At 47.7% G+C, this 27708-nt stretch overlaps 1 protein-coding gene across 1 annotated transcript in view; it reads right to left on the bottom strand.

The window, feature by feature from the left end:
- NetA (Netrin-A) overlaps positions 1 to 25087 on the bottom strand; it is a 173107-nt gene extending 148020 nt beyond the window's left edge. Inside the window, exon 1 of the mRNA XM_084592729.1 lies at positions 24104 to 25087. Within this exon, the coding sequence (XP_084448855.1) occupies positions 24104 to 25046 (943 nt within the window). The 5' untranslated portion in view covers positions 25047 to 25087. The remainder of the gene's footprint in view (positions 1 to 24103) is intronic.
- Positions 25088 to 27708: the final 2621 nt, after the last annotated feature.

The raw sequence follows: 27708 nt of genomic DNA, 5'->3' as shown, positions 1-27708 counted from the left end.
TTACGCGCGAATTTCAAAACGTGTTTTTACCGTGTGTCTCGGCAGAGGGAATTTTCTCCACCGAGACACATGCACTGTTTGAGACAGTCATTATGACAATCGCGTACGCGTACAGGTTAACCTGTACACGCCACTGTCATAACGGCCGTCTCAAACAGTGCAGTTGTTCAGTATATAGTTGACCGTATGTTGTCGCACTTGTTGAAGGGCCATTATTAAAAAACATTTAAGGTGATACGGGTTGGTCGATGTTCTAAGCTCGTCTGCCAAAAAGTAAGGTGCGTTGATAACGATTGAGACAAATGAATGAGAATCGCTGAGCGGTAAAGGTTTTCAGGTACTTTGTGCAGCATTCATTCGGCATGGAAGACAAAAAGTAGATGGCTTATTAAAAGATTCAAGTGTCGTAGACAAGAAAGAAAAAAAAAACACCTTGAAATAAAAAGTATACGACCCTCAGGAAAATGCCCACTGGCAAAAGGGAAGATTGGACAAACCGACGGTGGAGTATTATAGGGCGGTTAAACCTAAAATTCGAAGAAAAATATATATATTTTTTTCGACAGTTCCAAAGGTGTACCTAGTGCATGGTTTAGTTTTCGAGGCTATTCATGTATGCATGAGGACGAAATGCACTGGCAAGAATTTGACCGTACAAATTTCATTTTCTGCTGCTAGCTGCATGCAGATCAGAAAAGCGATTGAAGATATTGTTATCCAATATAAGGCACTACAACGCTCAGTGCGCGATGCTCATGTAGGGCTTCGTAAAGCGCTGTGGTTTCGGGGCAGCCATGGCATGCTCAATTACATTTATATAACAGTGGAAACGAGTAAGCGACGGCTTCAGGATTGGTGGAAAAAAGTCAAGAGTACTTCTTGGCTCTCAAGCAGAAATCGTAAAATACTGAGCACTCGAGGCATTTATAGCTATAGGTGAAGCTTAATTTCACCATCCTATGAGACCCGCTGAGGTTGATATACTATAGCTACTGCAGCCTTGCTGAAGCTGCCAGCAATTGCTTCATCGTGGGCGGATCAGTAGCGCTATATAGACTGAACTATCACAACGTAAATGCTACAATGTAGATACCGCGTGCAAGTACATTCATGTTTGCGTGTCTGTGTCAGCCCACATTGCAAATGGCACCCCGGGAGGTATTCGGGGTAAATCCAGCAGATACGTAAGGCGACGGTTTTCTAGCTTTCACAAACCAGCAAGTGCTCAAAGGAGAGAGGGGTCTTACCTTCAAAGCTCTCATACGCACTATGCCATCTATGTCAACATGGTGGCTTTGTAGAAGAGCATTCGCCTCGTATTCGGGAGGTACCAGGTTCGATCCCCGGTGCCGCCGGGTACCCACCGGTTTCCAATAGGTATAAGATCTGGTCTGATTCAGTTGCAGTTCGCGGTTTAGCATCAGATTGTTTGTGTAATTGCTCATGTATTACACTAGCGGATATTTTTCTTCTCTCACACATGCCAGTGTTGTCCGTTCGAATGACTCTTTCAGTATCATTGGCGTAAGATATTTTTTGCAACTGGGCACCGAATGATAGGAGAAAAAAAAAATTAAGGGAAAAAAAGAAAAAGAAACGGGAGTGAAGATAGCTAGAAGACAACGCCGTTTGGAAATTGCGCGCCGAGTGCTCGTTTCGCAAGGTTTTCCTCTCTCAAAGGCGTGGCTGGGGCTCCGTGTAAGGAGCGCTAGCTAGAGGGATCTTAGGGGCGAGAAAAAGCTCATCGCGGCATGGATACAACGTTTATACGGCCCGCAAAAGCGCGCCTACAAACTCGCACAGGCGTCGCGGTGCGGCCGGGACCACCCAGGGGGCAGCCAGACACTAGTGCGGCCCGTAGCACGCTGAAACAGCACGGGGCAGAGGCCGCGGGTTCTACGTCGTTGGCTCTTCCCCCTCTTCCTAGCTTTTTCCCTCTCCCCTTTAAGCTGTAAACCAGCAGAACGAGAGGCAGTAGCGGCTGCAGCAAGACGCGGCAGCTTCTTCCTGTCGGACCAAGCTGTTCCCGCCTCTCAGCCTCTCATCATCTCGAGGTCCTCGTAGCGCGCGCCCGGCAGGTCGCCGTCCACGCCCTGACACGTCTTAATCTTTTAAACGTTACAAACGACGCAAGCCGCCGCCACCTCCACGCACTGCGATCCCTCTCCTTTCTATATACCCTCCCATCCTCCACTGTCCGACACGCAGCAAGTACACGCAACACGGCTGGCGGCACCAAGCAGACATCGTGTCGCTCTGGCCTGCATCCTGTCTCCTTCGTACAACATCGTGCTCTCCTCCTCCGCCGTCTACCTTGAGGCTCCCCTAGGGGCAAGGGCCCGTCACACGAATTCTGTTACAAGGAATGGCGTCCACGTTCATGCAGTGAAGGTAGTATTAGGTTGGCCTGGAAGCAGCTGGCACAGCGCTGTTTCGGACCGACCGGAAAACTTCCTTTTCAACCAGCCTCCCCTTCCCCGTTTGAGGAAGGAGTGAATACTACCGATGCGGAGAGGACGTAGATCTCAAATACCATAGACGTGCAACATATGTGCCTCTCAGGCACAGCGACACAAAACAATGTAACTGGCAAATAGTGAAACTGTTATATGAGGAGCAAATAGAACGGCCCTAGCGGTAACGCCTGCGTTAATGGAACCCTCGGCTGATTGCACTGTCTGCTGATAACATCGCAAGAATGCTATTATAATTTAGAAAACATGGTTCTCCAGCGCAAACGACACGGACTAAGAACGAGAAAAAGACGCCACAAACGCTAAATATCAAATGAATTTATTGACATAAAACAGATACCTATTGTTTATACACTCTTAATCTGGTTCCACATACATTCCGCTTATAAACGGAACTTTTTTGAAAGTTTCACTTATATCTGGAACCTATGTGGAACGAGATTAAGAGTGTAGGCAAACAACAGATGACTAGCTAGTGTTTTTACCTGATTCGCATGTGCAGTGAATGCTAACCTCTGCTACAGTACTATAATTCTTTCATGGTCTACATTTACTTGTATATGACACATGTTTGCTCACAAAGTGGGGCAAAATCTTCATTATTGTGTTTACCTCGCTGGCAATGTGCCGCGAAGCGTCCAGAAATACATGTTTTCTAAATTCAACTACCAACAAACCCTGCTTTATGCTTTGAATACATAGCTATTATGATTCTCGAGAATTCGCGTATTCATATATAGTTCATCCAGCAGCTGTTCAATACTACTAACGTTGAAAATGGACGTGCGAATCGCTCATGAGCTCTGTGCTCTTCTGCTTTCTCGTACTTTTTGGATAGTTCATTGTTTGACAAAATTGGTTCGCGTTCGATTGTTGCTTTCGTCCATTTCAACGTTAGTAGTATTGAATAGCGCTGGATGAACTATATATGAATACGCGAATTCTCGAGAATCATAATAGCTATGTATTCAAAGCATAAAGCAGGGTTTGTTGGTAGTTGAATATATAATAATAATAATAATAATAATAATAATAATAATAATAATAATAATAATAATAATAATAATAATAATAATAATAATAATAATAATAATAATTGTGTCGCTCATTTAAATCAGAAAACAACTACATATTACGAAAATATTCGTTTCAGCTACATATTATGTGGCAACATCAATATCTGTCCGGCTGCGGTGGCTGTATTCGAAACCCACCATCAAAAGGGTTTCTGTCGAGGAGCAGTATACTTCCTTGCTACGCGGTCATTCGAGAGCACGCGCGTGCTTTTGCGCAAAAGATCCCCTTTACGGGAATGCGTGAACTTTATTGCGTCCGTGGCGTCACTGACATCGACGACCAACCTAAAACGGTGGAAGTAGTGACTAGAAACATCGAATTCTGTCAAGCAGTTAGGAACAGCCTTCAAAAACCGAGAGGGGCACTCAACTCTGTAGAAGAGTGCATGCACGTAGCGAAGGCCTGTTTTCTGACAATGCAGGACTTCTAAACTTCCTGTTTCCTCCCTTCATAAAACTCTGTAGCTAATCCCCCTGTATACGTTGTTGCTTCCAGCAAACCTCTTTCCAGTTGCTTGGCTCGACCACGCAGCAGCAGCGTGCAACAGTGCGATGTCCATCCCTTGTGTATAGGGAATATGGAGTGGACGCTGCTCTCTGCGTCTGTCACTGGCTACCCATCCGTAGCACCCCAACAGCCAGAGCTCGTAATGCGCTCTCCCAACTCGCTTCCTTGGAAGGAATGTATTTCTCTTTGGTAGACCAGAGCCTATTTTTGCTCTTTCTAGGTACAGAGGCTGCCTGCCGCTGTCCTATCATGCACAATGAGTGGAAAAACCCATTGTATCAGCCGGCTGCTTTTAACACTTGTCGCTACAAAATAAAACGTCGAGTCCAGTAAACAGCACTGAACTTCCTTGGGGAGCAGGAAGAGCAAACTTAATCTGGTGCCTCACTTTTCTGCCACGATCCAGCAGTGACATCACAGTTGCCGCTGAAATATGTGGCCGAATGCGAGCCCCCTATACGCCTACATGACTAGTCAGCGTGGTGATGGCATATCAGCGTGGTGATGGCATAAATAGAATGATGGTTTAGTTAACCAATCTAAATCAATAATTAAGATATAGGGAGAAAAATGAGCATGATAGCTACTGCTACCACCCCGTTTCAAAGGGGACGCTCCTATATTCCATCCATCCATCCATCCATCCATCCATCCATCCATCCATCCATCCATCCATCCATCCATCCATCCATCCATCCATCCATCCATCCATCCATCCATCCATCCATCCATCCATCCATCCATCCATCCATCCATCCATCCATCCATCCATCCATCCATCCATCCATCCATCCATCCATCCATCCATCCATCCATCCATCCATCCATCCATCCATCCATCCATCCATCCATCCATCCATCCATCCATCCATCCATCCATCCATCCATCCATCCATCCATCCATCCATCCATCCATCCATCCATCCATCCATCCATCCATCCATCCATCCATCCATCCATCCATCCATCCATCCATCCATCCATCCATCCATCCATCCATCCATCCATCCATCCATCCATCCATCCATCCATCCATCCATCCATCCATCCATCCATCCATCCATCCATCCATCCATCCATCCATCCATCCATCCATCCATCCATCCATCCATCCATCCATCCATCCATCCATCCATCCATCCATCCATCCATCCATCCATCCATCCATCCATCCATCCATCCATCCATCCATCCATCCATCCATCCATCCATCCATCCATCCATCCATCCATCCATCCATCCATCCATCCATCCATCCATCCATCCATCCATCCATCCATCCATCCATCCATCCATCCATCCATCCATCCATCCATCCATCCATCCATCCATCCATCCATCCATCCATCCATCCATCCATCCATCCATCCATCCATCCATCCATCCATCCATCCATCCATCCATCCATCCATCCATCCATCCATCCATCCATCCATCCATCCATCCATCCATCCATCCATCCATCCATCCATCCATCCATCCATCCATCCATCCATCCATCCATCCATCCATCCATCCATCCATCCATCCATCCATCCATCCATCCATCCATCCATCCATCCATCCATCCATCCATCCATCCATCCATCCATCCATCCATCCATCCATCCATCCATCCATCCATCCATCCATCCATCCATCCATCCATCCATCCATCCATCCATCCATCCATCCATCCATCCATCCATCCATCCATCCATCCATCCATCCATCCATCCATCCATCCATCCATCCATCCATCCATCCATCCATCCATCCATCCATCCATCCATCCATCCATCCATCCATCCATCCATCCATCCATCCATCCATCCATCCATCCATCCATCCATCCATCCATCCATCCATCCATCCATCCATCCATCCATCCATCCATCCATCCATCCATCCATCCATCCATCCATCCATCCATCCATCCATCCATCCATCCATCCATCCATCCATCCATCCATCCATCCATCCATCCATCCATCCATCCATCCATCCATCCATCCATCCATCCATCCATCCATCCATCCATCCATCCATCCATCCATCCATCCATCCATCCATCCATCCATCCATCCATCCATCCATCCATCCATCCATCCATCCATCCATCCATCCATCCATCCATCCATCCATCCATCCATCCATCCATCCATCCATCCATCCATCCATCCATCCATCCATCCATCCATCCATCCATCCATCCATCCATCCATCCATCCATCCATCCATCCATCCATCCATCCATCCATCCATCCATCCATCCATCCATCCATCCATCCATCCATCCATCCATCCATCCATCCATCCATCCATCCATCCATCCATCCATCCATCCATCCATCCATCCATCCATCCATCCATCCATCCATCCATCCATCCATCCATCCATCCATCCATCCATCCATCCATCCATCCATCCATCCATCCATCCATCCATCCATCCATCCATCCATCCATCCATCCATCCATCCATCCATCCATCCATCCATCCATCCATCCATCCATCCATCCATCCATCCATCCATCCATCCATCCATCCATCCATCCATCCATCCATCCATCCATCCATCCATCCATCCATCCATCCATCCATCCATCCATCCATCCATCCATCCATCCATCCATCCATCCATCCATCCATCCATCCATCCATCCATCCATCCATCCATCCATCCATCCATCCATCCATCCATCCATCCATCCATCCATCCATCCATCCATCCATCCATCCATCCATCCATCCATCCATCCATCCATCCATCCATCCATCCATCCATCCATCCATCCATCCATCCATCCATCCATCCATCCAGCACCAGACAAGGATTAGATGCACGGCAGCGTCCAAGAAAAACTCGCCATGACTGGGAAACAAACCCGCAAAGACGCCATTAGGGTGTATTAACCGCGGACGAGAATTTATTTCGGGTCTTGCTCTTTGATTTTTTAACCGTCTTCACTACTATGAGGATTCCGCCTTGTGACTTAACAAGCCGCGGTCCGACGGTCAAAGTAAGTAAAAAGTTTCTTTCCCAAAAGTGTAAAGCGCCGTCATATAAGTACAACATGCTGTTGACCAGGTGGTGAAGATAGAATCGGTACTAGTTAAACTCGGAGAGCTGAGGGCGTTTTCAGGTTTGGTTGGTTTGTGGGGTTTAACGTCCCAAAGAAACTCAGGCTATGAGAGACGCCGTAGTGGAGGACTCCGGAAATTTCGACCACCTGGGGTTCTTTAACGTACGCTGACATCGCACAGCACACGGGCGCCTTGCTTTTTGCGCCATTCCAGCGGGGAGGGTGTTCTCAGATGATATCACTCAAAGGGTGGGTGGTCGACATCTCTGGGTGACCTAATATTTCTATACCAATGCATGTTGACTAGAAATGCACCATGTCTGAGCTCCTCTAGAGTGCCACTTTGTAAGCTACAGGGGGGCAGAGTATTTTGTAGTGTATTCTGCCAAAGCGAGACACTAACGATAACTTTGAGTTCGTATACAGCCGGCTTCTAAATTTTAATTCCAGACAAATGCAGACACGAACATCCCTACGTAAATTGAAGAGCGGAAGACATGGCCAGCGACAGGCAATCGACAAGAACGGAGCGGATGCCAAGATATATATGCTATTGACGAGCTGCCAAAATGTGGCGAGATACTATCTGCGTGCGCTAAGACGCCCCTGAAGATTATGCTAACGTTTTCTGTGGCAATCGTTGTAATAGAAAGTAGTTTTTCAGCACTGAGGAGTCGTACCTCTGGAACGGAACAGTTGCGGAGTGCCTCAACAGGTAACCGTCATGTCATTTTATCGGCGCAAGCTAGCGTTCACGAAATTATTTCGACGCTTGCGACAAAACGAGTGACTATTATGGCCATAGGATAACAGCCAAGGTATTTTCACCTGCAGGAAAAACAGCTTGCTGAAGAAACAAACAAACAAAAAGGAAGGATTCCCCCAAATACTGACCATAACTTTTTTCCAGGTTCTTAGTGCTCACCCATATAAAGCGAAAGTGATGATACCTATTTATAAGGTACATATTTCTATGGTGTCGTGTGGGCAGAGTATATGGTTCCAGGTGCCTTGAGTTTTATTTCATTGTTCTTGCTATTTAAACTACAATCAGCCGATGAACGTATTGCCCACTCCATTCAGATTTGTGGTATTACAAGCTAACGCCACCATTACATTATTTGTGTGTTCCGCTGCCAGTTTTTACATATTTCGCATGACGGCAGGTAAGTGAATAAGAAAGTAATATCGAAGAGAGCAGTAATCGTTTCGGCAGTATGAATTTCTCTTACATTGTTTCTAAGTTATTCTATGAAATATACAAAGTTCATACATTTTCACTTGCCTATTGTGCATAGCTTGGTGTCCGGCCTTTCTTTCATTTACGAGGCCGTTGTGATCCGGTATGTTGTTTGCCATATGAAGTAGAGCGTCACCCAGAGGCATACCCGTGAAACACGCTTGATTTCATTATCCTCTGCAGATTCACGCGATACAAGGCAAACGCTGGACGTTATTCCCGATTGTCCTCAAGGTTGATACGGTAAGTAAAGTTTCCTCTCGCAGCCCCGATGCTCTACGATCATCTGGAACTTCATCATCAGCATCCGGACTATACCCACTGCAGGGCGAAGGCCTCTCCCATATACTCCTGTTAACCCGGCCCTGTGATAGCTGCATCCACTTGACCCCTGCGAAATTCTTAACCTCATCCACCCACTCGACTTTCTGCAGCCCCCTGCTACGCTTTCCTTCCCTTGAAATCCAATTTGTTGCTTTTTTTCGATGCCCCGCCGGGGTGGTGCAGTGGTAAGACGCCCGACTACTGTGCCGGAGTTCCCGGGTTCGAACCCGACCGCGGCGGCTGCGTTTCGATGGAGGCGAAACGAAGTGGCGTCCGTGTGCTGTGCGATGTCAGCGCACGTTAAAGATCCCCAGGTGGTCGAAATTACTCCGTAGCCCTCCACTACGGCTCCTCTTTCTCTCTTTCCACTTTCATTCCCACCTTCCTCCCTTCCCTTACGGCGCGGTTCGGGTGTCCACAGAGCAAGTGTGACAGTTACTGCGCCTTTCCCTTCCTGTGAACCAATTTTTTTTTCGACCCCCGGTTATCCTGTCTTCGCACTATATGTCCTGTCCATGCCCATTCCTTCTTGATTTACACTATAATGTCATTAACTCGAGTTATTTATCTGGCCCACTCTTCACGCTTCCTACCTCTTACCGTTACACCTGCCATTTTCTGTAGCTCTTTGCATTATCCTCAACTTAAATAGAACCCTTTTCGTTAGTCTCCATAGGTTAGTACCAAACACCCACATGACGAGCCCTTTTCGCGCTGCCCTTGCTCGCCAGTGGCGCGCCACGCTACCTACTAGCGGAGTTCAAGAGAACGACGCAACATCCTCCGCCAGTTATACAAAGGTATAGAGCAAATAGTACGCTTTCAAAAACGCCCACGCAAAATTTTTCGTCATTTGCTTAATTAATAGTGATTAAGATAGAGCCTCACGAAGTAAAGCGCGTTTATTGAACACGAGGCACCAAAAGCCCCCATGAAGACACTAACGCAAAATCGCTTAATTGCAGAACAGCGCCATAGTCGTCGCATGACTGTCATCAGGGAGCACATTTACAGCTCTCTCGGGGCCGTTAGCGGCTTCCGGCGAGTGAAGGAGTCTTGGATTTCACCCTTGCCTCAGTCTTAACGACGTACCGCTCCATTTGGGGCTCAAGGCATGTTTGGGAAACGGGCGAAATAGAGCGAGCTCATATTGCAGCTATGGCTCGACAAGGTTCGTCTCATATCTCGCTCGTCAGGCTCGTTCTCCCGTCTTTTCTCTTTTTCAGTCGCTGACCGTACCGCCCTCCCCTTAAAATTTAGAATAGCCGATAAGGTTTTTTTCCCCTCTCTATATACGTATTTCAGATGCCCTACAGGTCGTACACAAGAAGCTTATATTTGTTAAAATTCTCCCCTAGCGTTGCAGTGAGCTTTCAATCGAAGAGCGAGCGAGTAATCCTCGCTGTACACAGTACGCGAAATAAGTAGTGACCTACATTGAGTATCCCGTGATACGGTTCCTGTGGCACGTCTCATGCTCGCTAAAAGAACCCGCCGTGGTGGTGCAGTGGTTAGGGCGCTCGACTATACTGTGCCCAAGAAAGCGGGATCGAATCCCGGCCTCGGCGGCCGCTTTTCGATGGGGCGAAAAGCAAGGCGCCCGTGTGCTGTGCGATGTGAGTGCACGTTAAAGAACCCCAGGTGGTCGGAATTTCCGGAGCCCTCCACTACTTATAGCCTAACTCTTATAGCCTGAGTCGCTTCGAGACATTAAACCCCCCAAACAAACCAATCATGCTGGCTAAAGCGTTCACTGATAAGGTTTTTAAAGCCCTCCGATCACCCCGGAAGCGTTTCGTTTGTGGTACATGCCCCGAAAAGCAAAAAGCTTGCGATATTATGTGATAGCTTATACAGCTCGTAAGAGCTGTATAAGCTCTGTATAAGCAATGAAAAACAGTATTTTGCTGGCGTTTAGAGTTCGCTGGCATGCTACTCTGCGTCGGAAGGAGAATTGGGGAGGGAAATATGGAAAAAGAATGGTGAGGAAAGTTAAAGAAATGAAGGGGGAGATAAAATGCCGCCATTAAATGCGTTCTATAAGGTGCATAAGGTGATACAAAATGAAATGATGAAATGCATAATCCGACTAAATGTGCTTATAGAGTTGACAGCGTGAAAAATGCCTGAGGGTAACATACGAGGTGAATTTAGAGAGAAGGAGGCGAAACGAAGAGGCTCGTGTGCTGTGCGATGTCAGCGCACGTTAAAGATCGCCAGGTGGTCGACATTACTCCGTAGTCCTCCACTACGGCTCCTCTTCTCTCTATCCACTTTCACTCCCACCTTTCTCCCTTCCCCTACGGAGCGGTTCAGGTGTCCACAGAAAGAAGTGTGACAGATATTGCGCCTTTGCTTTCCTGTGAACCAATTATTATTATTATTATTATTATTATTATTATTATTATTATTATTATTATTATTATTATTATTATTATTATTATTATTATTATTATCAAGAAGTCCAATCTCTTTCAAATACATAGATAAAAAGTTCATTGCGAGTCTCCGTTGCCTAAGGCAGGCTAAGGGACCTAAAACACTGTTCATTGTTAGAGGCACTGGGGAAAGCTTCTCCATGCTATGTTCATAGTACGCACGCTCGTCAGCATACGCAGGGCACTCAAGCAGGATATGTTCCACAGTTTCAATCGAGCCGCAGTTGTCACAATGCGGACTGTTCACTTCACCGAAATGGTATCGCAAGCCAAGTTCAGGCGAAGTCGGTGGTTTCTAGTTGGCGAGGAAATTTCGGAGGGAGTTTTGATCGTAATGTGGATCAACTGAGTAAAGAAATTGGCAGTGATGTGTCGGCAAGCTCAAAGTCAATACTTTGCTTCGGAAGTAAATTTCTTTAGCCAGTTGGGATGAATCAGATTTCGTGAAGAAAGTCCGAATGTATCTCTGATGTTGGTGGTCTTTACGAGCCACCAACAGATGAAGCTCGTTCGACCGAAAACCCGTCGGCGGAGTAGTCGAAATAATCGCGTGTCGAAAACAATCGGGGGCTGCGTAAAAAAAAAAAAAAATCGTATCATGGTAACTTGTGGTTCTAGTGATTGACGATTGATTGGTATGCGATATGCGATGACGAGTTAGTGAAATAATTGTAAGTAGTTGAAAATTGATGAATTAAAGAAATGAAAAATGGAAAAAGGGGTTCAAAGGGGTAAAAATCCTGAGAATGAGAAGCAAATGCTTGATTGTGATAATTAAGACATTTTAGAATGTGTAATTGATCAATAAAATAATTGAAATAATTAATAAAATAGAAATTGGAAAATATAATTCAAAGATGTCAGAATGCTCAGAATGAAAAACCAGTGCTTTATGATGCTAAATAAGAAAATGTAGAATGTCTAATTGATCAATTAAGTGAGATAACTGAAAAAATTGAGAAAGGGGGCTCAAAGGTGTCAAAATGCTCAGAATGAATTGATGATGTTAATTTAGCAAATTTAGAGTATGTAATTGATCAATTAATAAATTGAAATATTTAATAAAATGAAAAAAGCGGTATCGGCGCATGAACATCTATAATAAAAATGAAAAGTTAAACATTTTTAAAAATAGAAAATTAAAAAGTGAAAACATAGTCCGTGTGTGTGAAACTCTATCGCGTCATACAACGGCGAGCTGAAGTCATCAAATTTTTTTACCTTCCCGAACAAACCCTGAATACTTCTTGTTGCATTTGCAACAAGCATGCAAGTGCACCACACTTATAAGACAAAGAAAAAGGAACTTGAGGGACGCTTAATCTTTGCTGATAAAAGTATAGAATAGGATTCAATACTAGGCCCCGTTCGCGTTGTGCATTCGCTAGATCCGCTTTTATTTATCGTGAACCAATGATCCTTCGATCGTGGACTGTGGGTCAGTCACGCAGTTCAATGGTGGGTTCGATTCCCACTCCTGCCCGAATCGACAGAATTCAGCTCACTTCCTTTGTTATGGTTGCAGGAACCTCCCTGAGGCGGTCTGGGGTAAACGCGAGTGTTTTTTGACCTATTTTTGAACGTTGCTCTTCAAAGGTGATTTTTCGCTCATGGCCGAAAATACACCGACGACGACTATTCAGCTACATAGTACCCCCATAACGCTCTCATATTTATATTTATTTTTGCAGAATTCACACAGTACACCCCAAACGAGTCTTATTTCTCACGACAATTATTGCCAGAATGTTACAGTAATATTACAAACTTTCTGGGGTGTCCTACGAGGTATGAGTAGTTGTGTAAAGCAGTATCAGATTGTAAGCATGTACAGCGCGAGGTATGTAAAAATCAGAAAGGAGAAATTCCTGAGATCGCGGGCCATGCCGCTTTCTGATGCATGTTTCTCCATACACGTCGCGGCGGCTATCTTTTTACAGGCTTTCCGCTCATTGGACCGCAGTTTGCCGAATGGACGACGCTGTGCATACCGGACATGCAGTCGTAAATTCCCCCGCTGCGTATACATACGAGCGAAGCGCGCCGCGGTCTGAGAAGATGGCGGATATTTGCTTCCATATACGGAAATTTTTATATCTGCACGTCGGCCTAGCAGTATTCCTATAGCAAATTACATTAAGACCACTTCTCTCTCTCCTTCATATTTTGCGCCCCCTTCCATCCAAAAGCAGATAAGCAGGAACCATTGCGAGCGCCGTGCAGGATACGGGCCAACTGCTAAATGCGTGTGCGTACTGCCGTGTTCGCCTGGTGAGGGGATGTGAGACGCTCAGTGCCCAGACAGTTTTACATCCTCCGCCTCTGCAGACACATCTTCCTCCGGCGCTTCGGTGATGGGGTACGCGCGGAAACGGCGAGCGGGGTGCAGTGACTTTCTTTACGGCCGTCGCAGCCATCACGCCTATGGCTGACTTAGCCTGTAGCGCCAGCTATAGGCAAGTTCGCTGGCTGCGCAGTCGTACTAAGAAACTGCCCAGGACAGATCGTTCGTTCGCTCGAAGCGTCACAGAGCTATATGTTGTATAATATATGTATAATATATGTATAATATATGTATCTATATGTTGTATAAGCTGAGGAAAGGGGAAAAGACACCGTTATTGACAGCGACGCAAAGTACAAGCTGCCGGTGATTCTCGTATGCGATCTTTTGTTTCACATTTGCGAATAAGTGTGTGTGTGTGTGTGTGTGTGTGTGGGGGGGGGGGGGGGGGGTGTGCGTGTGTGCGAGTCATCAGAACAAATGAGAATTTTGTATCCACATGATCAACTGGAATTGAATTGATAGAAAAAAAACAACACGAAAAGCCTTAACATCCTGTTTAGACCTCCATGTGGTTCGTGTGCTGGTTGGATACCGTTTTTTAAACATACAACGAAAGAAAGCAACCAAGGAAAAAAATTTATTGCGTATGCATTAATAGGCACATACAGTACGAAAAAGCGCCTGCAAGAGGTGCCTGCAAATGGTGTTCGAAGAAAGTGTCTCTCCGCGTCTCCGTCCTCTAGACCCCCAAATTTGATTTGACCAAATGTTATCTTCAACTTAATTCGAGTATGTTCAACTCAACGATGACCATCAAATTTTTGTGGACATTAGGTTTGGCCCCCTGGACCTCCACAATTTGACCTAATCAAAATTTGACCACAACTGATACCTAACATCAGTTGTGGTCAAATTTTAAATTAAATTAAAGGGGGCACCTACTTTTAAATTTAACGTAGGTGCCCCCCCCCCCCCCCCCCCGCCAAAAAAAAAAAATGGCCGGCCAGATCTCCGAACTTAGATTACGCCCAAATTGTACCGGAACTGGTGTGTAACCTAATCTAGCTAACTGTGGCTAACTCAGTGGTGACTTGCAAGTTTATATGCGTCACCCCTCAAAATGTCGCACGCTTACGCATTCTCCGCGCGTAGAAGGCTTACATGTAAACTTTGGATCTTTTCAAACCGTATACTTGAGCGGAAGCGAATCAGTTGATTTTACAGGGGCTAACTCGCGGCCTGTATTCCGAGCGTTTGTGTGTGTGCTATAAAAACGTTAACTGCGGTACAAAAGTCCACTGTGGGTCACCTAGCGAATTTTGGCACCATGACCGCACATTTAGGGCTCATTTCCGACATGCAGCGCAGCACCATGCCTACTCACACACACACACACACACACACACACACACACACACACACACACACACACACACACACACACACACACACACACACACACACACACACACACACACACACACACACACACACACACACACACACACACACACACACACACACACACACACACACACACACACACAGAGAGAGAAAAAGAGGACATCTAACACAACACACAGCAACGTACAGAGTAACGCAACACATATAGTATTGCATTGGCCATATGCAGCCATCACTACGAAGGAAAGATGGGTCGGTGGGGATGTGGGAACACGAGAGGCAAAGTGCCGTCGCACGTGCACAGAGTGTAGTATACGCAAGACCGTAATTGATGAAGGGCTCCTCCGCACCTGCGCAACAAAGCAAACAAAGACGTCGTGAAAGTCTGATGGGGATTTAAGACCGCCGCAACAAGCTGCACGGGGGAAAGGGGAGTTCGCGCCCGGCATCGCTGCTTGTGTATACTTGTACACGCACGCACCTCGCTTTTGTACACAGATGATGGCAGTGCAGTCCATGCAAATGCGTTCCTCGGCGACGTGCCGTTGTTGCCGCGACCAACTGACTTATGGGCCAAAGCCCCGCGCGTGGCTCATTACCACTGATTGTGTTTACAGGGCTCTGCCACGCTACTCTTACTGATTTACCTGCGTGCGTGTCCCGTTGCGAGAGAGGGCGACAGCGCATATCGTATACGCGCACACATGCTTTATTTTTTCCTTTAATTTTCACGCTTCCTTTACTTTTTGTTTGAAAATGTATCTCCTCCTTCATTCGAGTCCAGTTTTGCTGCTATTTGGTTTTCGCACATGTAAGTTTTTATTTGTTTCTTTTTCGTCGTGACGCTTTCTCGCGTGTTGCAGTGTTCAGCTGGTATAACTCCTGAGTTATGAAGCTCCACGCATAGCAGTGGCACGACCGTGCAGTCAACCAGCGACGCGTACATGTCATTGCAGGAAGCCTATGTGGCGTAGTATACGGAAAACCATCTGTAACGACCGGAGCCTTTTTTGCTGTGTATTGCGTAGGGACCGCGTCATCCCTTGAAGAATTCATAAGGCTGTCAGCTATATATATCCACGTGTAACGGTTGCTCCAATGCCGTGCTTTGCGTATTTGTAACTTCCTCGGATCACATTACTTCCGTACTCACGCAACTCAGTGGTATGCCATGTTTTATTCTTCTCGGTCCTGGTTTTTAAATCAACCAGCTTGCATATGAGGGAAACGGTCTGGGTTTATGATACTTAGCGATTTTTGTAAGTCCGTAATACTTTCCACTGACTTTCTTCCCCTACGTTTCCTTCTCATCGCCCAAAGAGGATGTAATCAGATTTGGTAAAATATCAGTACCTTACCTTACTGAAACATAAAAAAGCTAATCTAGTTACTAATTAAAGCCTTATTGTTTTATGGGATCAAGAAAAAGCAATTCTCTTGAGGTCCAATGGCGTCAGGTTTGTTAAAATTGTCGTGGTATTTGACATAAACCTAATGCTAACACTGTGCACGACTGCTCTACGATTAAAATGTCGGCCTGCCATGCACTCACATACCCCCCCCCCCCTCCCCCCTTTTTTCCCCACGAACGCGCCAGAGTTATATTCGAACGAGAAACATGCAAGAATCCGCGCTCATTATCGAAGTGAATGCTACACAGACTTAGCGTTGCGAGAGATTTTAGGGAAGCCCAAGGAGTCAGAGAAGAGAGTCGCAGGACTCGGCTGACAAGTGATGCGATAACAGCGGCGAGACGGAGGAGTCGTCACAACCTCCGGCGTGGGTCCCTCCTATTTATAATCGGTGCCAAGCGTTCCGCCGCCGCTGAGCGGCTCGGCGTGCGACCCGGCTGGCTTCGCTCCAAAACGGTAGCACGCGCCGTGCTGCGCTCGTTTGGACGCTGGCGCGCTGGCTTGCGGCGAGCGCGCTTTCGCGCGGCGCGGAACACAGGAAGACGACACCCTCGCTAGACGGGCGGGTGACGCCGGAGGGGGAAGAAGAAGAGCAATTTCGAGGTTGAAGTCCTCGCGGCGTGTGTGTCGCGCGGCGGAGATCCCCACTCTGCCGCCTTCTCTTCGGCGGCGGCTGACTCATCGTTGAGGGGACGCACCGCCGGCCTTGACGGGGCCGCCGACAGTCTGCACCTGAATCGCGCCTTTGTTCGATCCGCGGCTCCTCCGGCGTTCCTGCGAAGAAGAGGAGCGCAGGGGGCCGGCAGTATACCGGCAGCTCCTGCCGCTCTCTTCGCTCTTTGATGTCTACGCGGGGGCGAGCCATTTGGAAACGAGAATCCGATAGCTGGCCGGCGGGGGATGCGCCCGAAACGCCGCTTTCTACCGCCGTGTACCTACCTGTCTTGTTCGTTTTGATTATTATTTGGGAGGGCGTAATTTAAGACCATTCCAGACCATTTTATATTTTTCACTTGGTACGATTTTATTAGTTTCGTGTTCGTACGCGCTGCCTCTAGCCCCTCCGTCTGCAACGCTGTCTTATAGCGCGTTTCGTCCATTTCCTACAACGGCGGTGTGCAGCGTTAGGCCTTCGTTCATGACGCTTTGAATGATCTCGAAAGGGAGAGAACCATCGATTTTACGTCTTCAGAAGGGGAAGTATCTTCTTATGACTTTCTGATAGTGCTGAGAAATGGCGGATGGCATCTTAAAGCGCGTGCGCTCCCACCCTATACGCCAATTTTGTTCCCCTTGCCACCGTTATACTGCCTTGTCACTAGAAATTATGTTCACTTACAGCGTCCATCAAGAAGCGCAGGCACTGGCCGTGGCTTAGCTTCGAATCCTTCGATTTCATATCGAAATCGATTCATGTGGAACAGCTTAAGGGATAGAAACGCAGCAAACGACCATTTAGCATCACCCTCGATGGACTTCGTATTCATCCAGGGACTCTGATTCATAATATTTTGCAACCGTTCCACAGGAGTGAGAAAACCGCAGTTCAAGCAGCGCACGTAAGGAAGCGAAACCGTTCGCAGTTAGTCGTGGGCATCAAACATACCGTGACGATTATATTAAAATCTAGAGAAGTGTGCGTGGGGATCAACATTGACACCCACGCACACTTGCTTGAATGCAGAGTACTCTGCATTTAAGCCTTTCTCATTCGGGTTTCTTTTCCTTTTACAGATCTTAGCGCCCAAATGCTGCGTTCTGGATGAAATCTGACGTCTCCATCATCTGCTCTGCTAAAATTATGCTGGACAATTTTTTTGCCTAGAGCAGCTGCGTTTCGCCTTCCTTCCATCTGTCTTCTCTGCATCTACCATCTGGTCGTCATCTTATATGTAAACAGCAATCCGAACTCGTTTCGCTAGCGCCCGCAAACCCTCCAACTCGGCTAAGCGCCAAGTCACAGCCAGCTTCCTTATTCGGCGCCCCGGAGAAAGAGTCCTGAACCTACGCTGGTAATAACGCATCCCTTCAGGCTCGTGAGACAGAGCGTGCGTGAAATCGCAAAGCAGCGTGCAACCCCCACGCAACCACCCGCGAACAGTTAACGCCACACTACGCCAGCTCGGATCCTCCATTCAGAAATGCATAGGAGTACCTCGACAACAACGGCAACACCAGTCTATACCATTAATCTTTCGAATCCGTCATTGTGCTTCGAGAGTCTCCGCTGCCTACGCTAGCGCCGACCGCAGCCAACGTCGAGGGCAACAATCCAGCTATGCACGCGTATGCGACTTGACTCGTCGTTAAAAGAAGCATGCAAACGACAGTCTCGCATTTCCAGCCGTTATCGAGTGTTCGTTTCTACTCTGCCTCCACGATCTGTTTCTCCTCTGTGTCTCTGCTAGCTTTAGAAACAGATGAAAACAGCACCTCCCTCTCACTTAAAGCAAGTGGATGTTTAAGGTCCTCCGCGCGTTCCCTCCCGGATAAGTGGCAGTGTGCGGGAGGTGGCACAATCACACAGGTGCGCGGACACGAACGGGGCTAGCGAGGTTGAAATCAGTAAGAGGGAGAAGAAAGAATAAAAAATAACAATAACAAGCATGGCCGCGAACGCTGCCTCATTAAATTGGTACAGTGTTGGAGAAGTGGAATTCGCTACCAGCCAATAAGGACGTCGAACGAATCAGTGTGCCTATCTCGACGTCTGCGCAACATGAAGCAGAGTAACTGACAAAGTACGATACATGAATGCGCACTGTCAGGCTTTGTTAGGCACAAGACAAGCGCCTTGCAAGGGTTTCTGCCGCTTACAGTCTATATACCTTAATGGCACCTCGCTGCTTATTCAGCACTGCACCGTTCTGGGGAGACAACGCAGTAGAGTAAGCAAAGTGGAAAGAAGGAAATTTCGAGGCGGTGCGGTAGAAGGGAACCAGCTAACCACCGCAGCATCATTAAATGCCCGGCCACTTGGCTCAATTGCTCAGTACGGAACAGGCGGAGACGGTGGTGCGTGAGCGAGCACCCTCCTCGCCTGCGTTTTGGAAGCAAGCGGAACCGGCTCGCATCCTGCACGATCCAGCACGTGCGTGTGTCGGGCTTCTTTCTCGGCGACTGCTGCAGTCACATACACGCACTCACGCGTGTGGTGCGTACGTGTGTGGTGGCGTAAGCATGTATGCGAGTGCGGGCAGGGTTTAACAAAGACGTCTCTGTACGAGCACCGCGTCTGCGGACTCTGTGGGCTCACACAAATGTTCGGTGCTCCGTTGAACTGGAAAGGAATGGATGGCAGTGGCGGTGAGTTAGGAGTTGTCAGCTTTTGTGTTTTCTGCACTTGAGTATAGCGTAGATGCCGGTGATGCACAGGAATGTATTGGGAGGGCGTGGTGAGAAGGATTACTCTTACGAGTGACGCTTAAGAATGTTTCTTTGGCCCACGTACTGCGAGCAAGGCAGCGGGCCATACATCGCAACCACAGCTAACAAGAAAAAAGGAAGATAAAATGAACGGATAACTATGAAACGAGTCCTTGTGGCAACCACGGCTAACGAGATAAGAAGAAAAGAATATAAAAATAAACGAATAACTATGAAACGAGTCCTTGTGCTACTGTATCGAGTGCGCGGTATTGTCATAGATTAAAAGCATCAGTCCGTTAGCGTAGTCAATAACTCTTTTCGTACCAGTTTTCCTGCTGTAATGCTTCTGCGTTGCACGATGTGCTGTAAATAAGATAAATAAATAAATGAAGCATAACACTGATATATTTCTAAAATAATATATCTTTTGGGATCATTTATGCTTATAGTATTTTTTGTTTTCTTCTATCTTGGTTTTTGCAGTTGCTTGACGCGGCGCGGTTATTTCATAAGTGTTTTTCTTTGTACAGATTTTTTTGTTATGTACTTAAAAAAAAAATCAAGCTCAATCGATTCATATGTATTAGACTCACCATTCATTGCGTTACGCAAACGATCTTCGCAAGTCAACACAAATGCAGCAAATTATTAAAAAAATTAAAGAACAAATTCTATGCACGCAAAGGTCATGCCTTAACACGGGAGGCAAACTGTATAACATAGTGGAGGACTTTGGATTCGCATATTTCTTCTGCAACAAAGTCCGGCAAAGTCCGACTCCCGCGGCCAAAAAACAAGACCGCTAAACCGCGTTCTGTGGTATGGTTTTGCATAGTCGTTAAGCTGCGACGAAGTTCGCAGTCGAAGAACCGTTCCGAAAAAAACAAAATTGACAAAACAAACAAGCAAAATTCGTCATTGGCAACGTTGCGAGATTCTCGCACCGTGGTTGCGAGTCTGTGCAACGCACAACCGCTCCTCGTTTCACAGTGTTATACGTTCACGGCTCGCAGGCCTATCTCGATTCGCCTGCTATATCATAGGTGACAGACTCGACAACGCCGTAATGACCATTTCTGGCTTGAATTATGAAACGTAAACGGGTGCGATGTGTCGAAGTACAAGAATAATAAAAGAAGCGATGTTAAGCGCCCGGATTACACGGCAGTTCGCTCGCCCGGCAAGGAAACTTTGCAATGGCCATCCAGCTTCGCCCGTCCCGCGCGACGCCGCTGAATTACGGGCGCTTCTGCCCGAAAGAGACAATGCAAGTGGCTGCTCGTAAACATGGCACCACATATACTATTCGTTATCTGCTCAGAAACAGCGAAGAAGTGCACTCATGTTGCTGCACTCGAAGATGAAAAGGAAAATAAAGGAGTAAAAATAGCGACAAATAGGGAGGAGAGGCTGCAGTGATGGTGCGCCGCGGTTTGTGACTCATATTTCTGACTCCCGGGAGCAAGTCATAAAACGTGGTGGCCGCCAGAAACAAATGGTCTCGAGCCAAAAGCGATCGTCTCTCTTTCGCAACAAGGAAAGAGTCGCTGTGAGTGATTTATCTCGGCGAAGGACACCTATAAGCGTGGTCCCGGACTTTGCGAGCCAAGTGTGTAAGCCCTTTCTCTCCAGCACTACTAGCGACAGTTCGACTCCCGCGTACTCGTTTTCTTCTCTGTGGGAGCGTCGAGATAAAACACAACGAGCAGGTAAGAAAGCGAAACCTCATTTATGGACGTCAGGCGAACATTACTGCAGCCAGCATGTATCATTCCTGTACAAGTTTGGCACCAAGTATACGTAGTAAGGGAAACGATGCAGCAGTTCTCTCCGAGGTCGATGCACTCCGGTGCTGCTTTTCTAAAGTGCATGCTTGCCGGAAAAAGGGGCTTGAACGGTATCGTATATAGCTTTCAATGCGACTTTAAGGGAGCTGTATGCTAAGTATATAGCTCGAGCGTGCATTTTATGACTTCAGGATACCCTATTAGAAAATGCGAGTCAGAATTACTCTCACGACGGTAACCTATAGCGCGTGAAAGGACGAACGCTTAAAAAGATATCCGTTGACAGTGGAACATCGATAGTGTATACTCCGTGCATATTCGTTCAGAAAAATATGTTATAGTTTGGACAGATACGTCACAGTGACGACAGACATGTGTATATTGAGTGCCGGCAACGTCGCAAAGTACACCCTTGAATAAGACAGAGAATCAATATTTCCGCCAGGTTCCTGAAACGAATACTATTTCATCGGTACGAATACTATGAAGCGATTATTATGAAGGCTAGAAAAATGGTCTTGATAGTCTTCGGTGAAAAACGTTGATGTGGGCTGTACTCACGATGAACGCAAATGCTTCCTGACACACTGAAACCTTTTCCACGGTATAATGAGCGGTCCGGACGCACTGCAAGCTGAAAATAATATGTGGTGAATCGTTCGTATCAAGAAAGTTGTCTGAAGCCCACTTATTCTTTAAATGAGCTTTCAGCGAACAGCTTGCACTGACCTAACTGAAGTTAAGGCTCGATCGCGTGGCGGTCTGCCTCTGCGGTGCCTTCAGAACGGAGCGTCGCGGTGTCTAGACAAAATGGATTAGGGTAATTCGTTTTCGCGCGCGCCTCATGCTGCTATTAATCGAGATTTGGCGGTGATCCATTAAGGTACCTCAATCAGCGTGCAACAGCTTCACAAGATGAATCGTCCAATAAAAGGGGCAACTCTAAAAGGCGCACGCACACCATTTTGACATTTCAAGGCGAAGCTTGAAGTGATGAATATACTAGCGCCCTCAAACGAACCAAAAGAGAAAGAAGGAATGAAATTATAGCCAATTACAAGCCGCTTCAAAAGATCGGTACTTTTCTCTAGGAACTCGCCCTTTGTATAATCTTCTTCACCTTCGGCATGGCTACGCCCGATGCAGGTCAAAAGCCCCTGCCATTGATCTCAATTCAGCACATCCCCATTTCTTCCTGGGCATTCAACTCGAACTCAGTTTCTTCATTTCGTGATCGCTCTCTAATAACGCTGCTCTTTATTTATATGCTCTTCTTAGAGATAGGAAAATGGTAATTATGCCTTTTGGCATCGGTTTATGATCACTGTCTATGCACTCAGGAATATCAAAAGCGCCGGACTGTGGGCTCAGCTCGCGCATTCATATTTATTCTATGTCCCCGGGATTATACAAGAAAGCCATCCGGTATTTCTAATCTCACTCTCATGCGTCGCTCTAAACCTGAAACAATTAATTAAGCATCTGCAGAATCAGTTAAATTGCTACAAGGAGAGGGAGAGCTACGAAATGGATGAGTCAGGGATGTCAGCAAATAAGCAAGTGCATGGCAGGTTCGAACTTTGGAGAACAAAAGACAAGCGAAGAGCACAGGCTGTCTAAGCGCACAGCTGGCGCTAATAAGATTTCATTTACTTTGGAAGGATGCCAAACGCACCTCCCTTTTTTGGCTAAGTGGAGTACTAGCACACTGTTTCGATTAAAAAGCGCCGAGCATAAAATGCCATAATGCACTTGACAGGCTTTAGCTATTCCTAGCAATGTGAGTACTTCGCACTATTATTTCCGCCGCACTTCAATTTTCAAGACGCTTTGCTGCGCAGAAGGCATGCTTTCAGGCAAAATTTTCTTTTATCCGTAACAAGAGTCTAAAATGTCACCCCGCTGAGGCGTTGATGTTCCAGAACTTGGCGATCAAGAGAGACTGTGTAAGAAGGTGAAAACGCAAGAGCGTACACAGTATGCCGCGGCGTTGGCTTGTGCTTGGCGGGGAATGCCCCGTGGTCCCGTCAAGCACACGTGGTTTCTTATTCAGCACGCATCCAAGCGGGTCTGGGAGTTTCCACTTATGTCTCTGTTGATCTCACATATGGCCAGGACGAGAGTGTCTCCTCCCATATGCGGAAATGCAAAGGGACAAATCATGAGAAATGGAAACGCTGATACCACTGTCGTAACGCGAAACTGATTACACGCGCGTGGGTACCCTGTCGTGAGTTTGGACGTTATGAAAGCATTCTCCGAAAGATTGATTTGAGAATAACAGTTGTCCACGTCGTAAATATCGAGAACAGACCACTCGATCTATCGCCAGCAGGCTGCCTCCTCTTGTCTTATATATGGTCTGGCGTTGCGAGAACAGTGAAAGCCGCTTCCCAGAACCCCGTTTCATGCAGCCAAAAGATCAGGAAATCTGCGAAGCCCGTTTCGAAGTGCACTCAAAGCTTTTTCCGTCTGTAACAAAAACAGTTGCCGGCCAGCTAACCTGAAATCACGTCTATGAGCTTTGAACTTCGGGTAGTTAGTGTCGAGTAATTGTCACAGACGTGAACACAGGTATTCGAAACCGCACTGCGGGCTCACAAAACGATAAGTTGTCGAAAGGGAAACATCTTAACGGGGTGTATTCAGTGACGATGCCTGCACGCACAGCTGTTGAGGAAAACTGCGGAGGATTGAGAACTCGTGGCTGGTACTTACGCACGCACTCGTGGGCGTCGTGTGCCGTCGCCCTGCCCCAGGGCCGGTCATAGTAGAAGGGCTTGCACTTCTCGCAGTCTCGGCCGGCAGTGTTGTGCTTGCACTCGCAGGCCAGCTGTCCGTCCCGGTTCTGGATGCAGCGCGAGCCGTGGCCGTTGCACTTGCAGCGGCCGCCCACGGCGAAGTCAGAAACGGCGTAGTAGTAGGATGCCTCGCGCGCCGGCACCACGGCCGACTCGTTGTCGGGCTCCGGCAGTGCCCAGTTGGTGAGCCGGTTGAAGACCACCTTGACGTCGGTGGCGGTGACCCACTCCTGGAGCACGGGACTGGAGTCGAACTCGTAGGCCGAGGGCCGCCCTTCGAGCGTTGAGAAGGCGATGCGCGCCCCGGAGAGCTGCTCGGTGCTGGACTGTGGGTCCGTGCACAGCGGCTCCTGCTCGTTGGCCTTCGTGATCAACGCGCGGTTCGGGCGGCCGTACATCTTGCGACACTGGGACGAGTAGAACTGGAAAGGCTGCCACGAGCGGCCGTGGTCTGTGCTCTTGTAGATGGCCAGCGAGTCGGGCTTGGCGCCGCAAAACTGTAGGCTCACATAGGTCAGCTCGTACTTCTTGCCCAGGGTAAGCACCAGAGACACGTTGTGCACCGGCTGCTGGAAGGGCTCCGACATCCAGCAGGTCACGTTGTTGGGGTTGTTCAGGTCGGTCAGGAAAGCGGCCGGGTGCCGGCGCTTGGGGTTGCCGGAGTCGCAGATCTGGCAGTTGCGCACAATCTCCCCCTTCTCGTCGGTGGCCGTGGTGCAGTAGCGCGACGGCGGGTTGCCGCACTCGGAGCTGGTGCGCACCTCCTTGCCGAACGCGGCATTCACGAAGTCCGGAATGCACCGGCGCGGGTTGTTCATCTCGTCGTAGCAAGGGTCCTGCTGAGTCTGCGCCGCGAACATCGAGCTGAGGAAGGCGGACGAGGCTGCCCGCGCTGCCACGTTCGCTGCCAGGCCGAGTAGAAGCAGCAACAGCAGCGGCGGCGGGCCGCCGCCGGACACCGTGGTGGGGGCTCCCATTCACAGGAGACAAGCGGCGTGCCGCGCTCCCGGCGCGCTCCTCATACTGCCGCTGCCGCTCGGCCGCTTCGAATGGGGCCGCCGTCCCGCGCCGGGCCGCCTCCCATTGGTCGCGCGCGGGCTGGGGCGCGAGGGCGCTGGAGCGCGCGCACTCACCGGCCGGGCCCCCCTCCAGTGTCAGGTACCTCTCTCTCCTTCCCCTCGGACTCCGCTTTGTCGAGCCCGCGGGGGAGGCGACGCGGGTCAGCACGCTGTTGCGCCTCGGACGAGAACACCGGAGCGGCGCGGATTGATGCGAAAGGCCTCGCGCATGCAATGTTTCCGTCGAGTACGTCCTGTGAAAAAAGTAACATTGGGCCGGAGAAAGAACATGTTCTTACCTCGCCGTTTTTCGAATACAAAATATGTTAGTACTGAGCAGAAATCTCTCTTGAGGAAAGGTGCGCCGTATACAAGTAAGCTCGCTTTACTCGAAAGTGATAGCGATTGACTATGGGGACTCCATTGAATGTAACTGCGGGTGGAACCATCACTGCTATAACTGTAGCAGCAAAAAATTGTCTGCAGCGAGAAATCCAGAAAACGCCCGCAGCTCTTCTTTGCAGCCGCTCCGTGGCTCATAGAAAAAGAAAAAAAAAGAAAGGGGGGGGGGGGGGTGCAATGCATAGTTAGAGAATGTGACAGCAGGGCGCTCTAGGAGGGAGAAAACCAGAATCGACAGAAAAGACACCGAATGACACTAACGTCCTGCACTGCAGTGGAAACCGATACAAAAAGCCTCCATGGCTACGAAACGTCCTAAGGGCAAAAAGAAAACCTAAATAAAATCAAGAAAGAGAGAGAGAGAAAGAAGGCAAAGGAAAGGGTGAGAGTCGGGAGGAGAAGCATGAAAGGAGGAGACGGGTGCACAGAAGCGAAGCAAGCGTCACAAAAGAAAGCTGGACAGACGCTATCCGTCAAGAGAGGGCTCCACTTTTCTTTTCCTTGGCAGCTCGCCTGTGAATAACAGGCGTCCAAAATGTGAGTAGTCGGGCACATTGGTTCTGCGACGCCGCTGTCACTTTCCCGCCATTGTTCCGATGACAAACGGGGCCTGCACTCGCCCGCTTAGGCCGGCGGTATGCCGTCAGGTGGTGAGGGGTGTGTCTAATTTACTTCTGACGCTATTTCCCAGGATTCGTTCCGACACAACTGTAAATGCCAATTAGCACCCATATGAACATTGATCAGCATGACCACCGAATATCTCAAGCCGCGAATAGAATCTTTTTGTGCGTCGGTGACGTATAGTCCTACTTTGAAGTGCAGTTGCCAGTGTGTCGGTTGCGGCCCCCATCTCTCCAGCACCCCTGCGGGATCGGAAAGTCTGGGTATTTTCCTGGCCTGAGGGATACCCGCAAGGTACCCCACCTGTCACACCCATTTCCTACCTTCAGGAATTGCTACGCACCGGAACCTCACGACGAAATAAATACAAAGGCCCAATGGGAATGCGACATATCTCGAAGGCAAATCTACAAACAATACTGGTAACTCGTAATTTTTTGCATTACATCGCAATATCACCCGTTAATTTACATTGCTTCATAATTTAAGTGTAAAATATCCGTTGGAACCAATGTACACGATGACCTCAAACAAAACGCTGGAGATAAAGGCTGCTTTTTTTTCTTTTTCCTTAAAAATAAACAAACAAATGAATTTCCCGTGACGACTTGCTTAAACGTTTAAGTCATTCGGAGCTTATGCGTAAAGCGCAGACTTTGGTGCCGCTACCAGCAAATTCCAAACCTACGGTCAAGCAACGATATATTGTAGCTTTTTATTTGCTTCATTTTTTATCTGTCACGAAATAGTTTCATGCTCTAACGAAACAATTTACTGTTGCACGTGACTGACTGTTCCAGAACCCAACAAGCGGACGAGTGCTAAAACACGAAGGGTATGTAAACTCCGGCGGTGTGCCGATACCGAGCACTAAAAATTACTCTCGAAACAGTCTGAGCTGTGTAGGTAAATATAAAGCGATGTTGTTGGTATATTTTCTGAAATTCTGATACTCGAGTATAAATCATGCAAAATATTATTTTTAAATGTTCTAGAGATGATAATCCGTGTCCAGAAATGTCACGGAAATAATTCTACTGCGTTTTAAACTTTTGAAGGGCAGGTATATTTTAAATATCCGTTTTGCAATTGTCCTTCATAAGCCTTTGCACTGTTGCGCGAGAGCAAATAAATGCTGAAATATGCTTTATACATGCTCTGAAGTGTACATAAACCGGATTATGTTTCTTTGACCGCCACATCAGACCTCCCTCCTTGCCGCGACATCGCTGACGTCGTTTACCAATAGGGCAAATTTTGCATTGACGATTGTTAGAAAAATATTCGATGAGCAAACTCTTGAAAGCATCAGATTTCTATTCGCATGCAATTTGTCAATGTATAGCTTGGCTTGAGTAGTTATTCAGCACTGCGATTGTGTGTTGATTCCCTTTTACAGGGCCGATGCAGCGGGCAGGCTTCGCACACTTGCGCGGGA

Source organism: Amblyomma maculatum, chromosome 2 (assembly GCF_055883805.1).
Source record: "Amblyomma maculatum isolate TAMU_Amacu chromosome 2, ASM5588380v1, whole genome shotgun sequence".
Classification (NCBI taxonomy): domain Eukaryota; kingdom Metazoa; phylum Arthropoda; class Arachnida; order Ixodida; family Ixodidae; genus Amblyomma; species Amblyomma maculatum.
The sequence above is the reverse complement of the archived record's forward strand: the minus strand, read 5'-3'. Positions and strand labels throughout refer to the sequence as shown.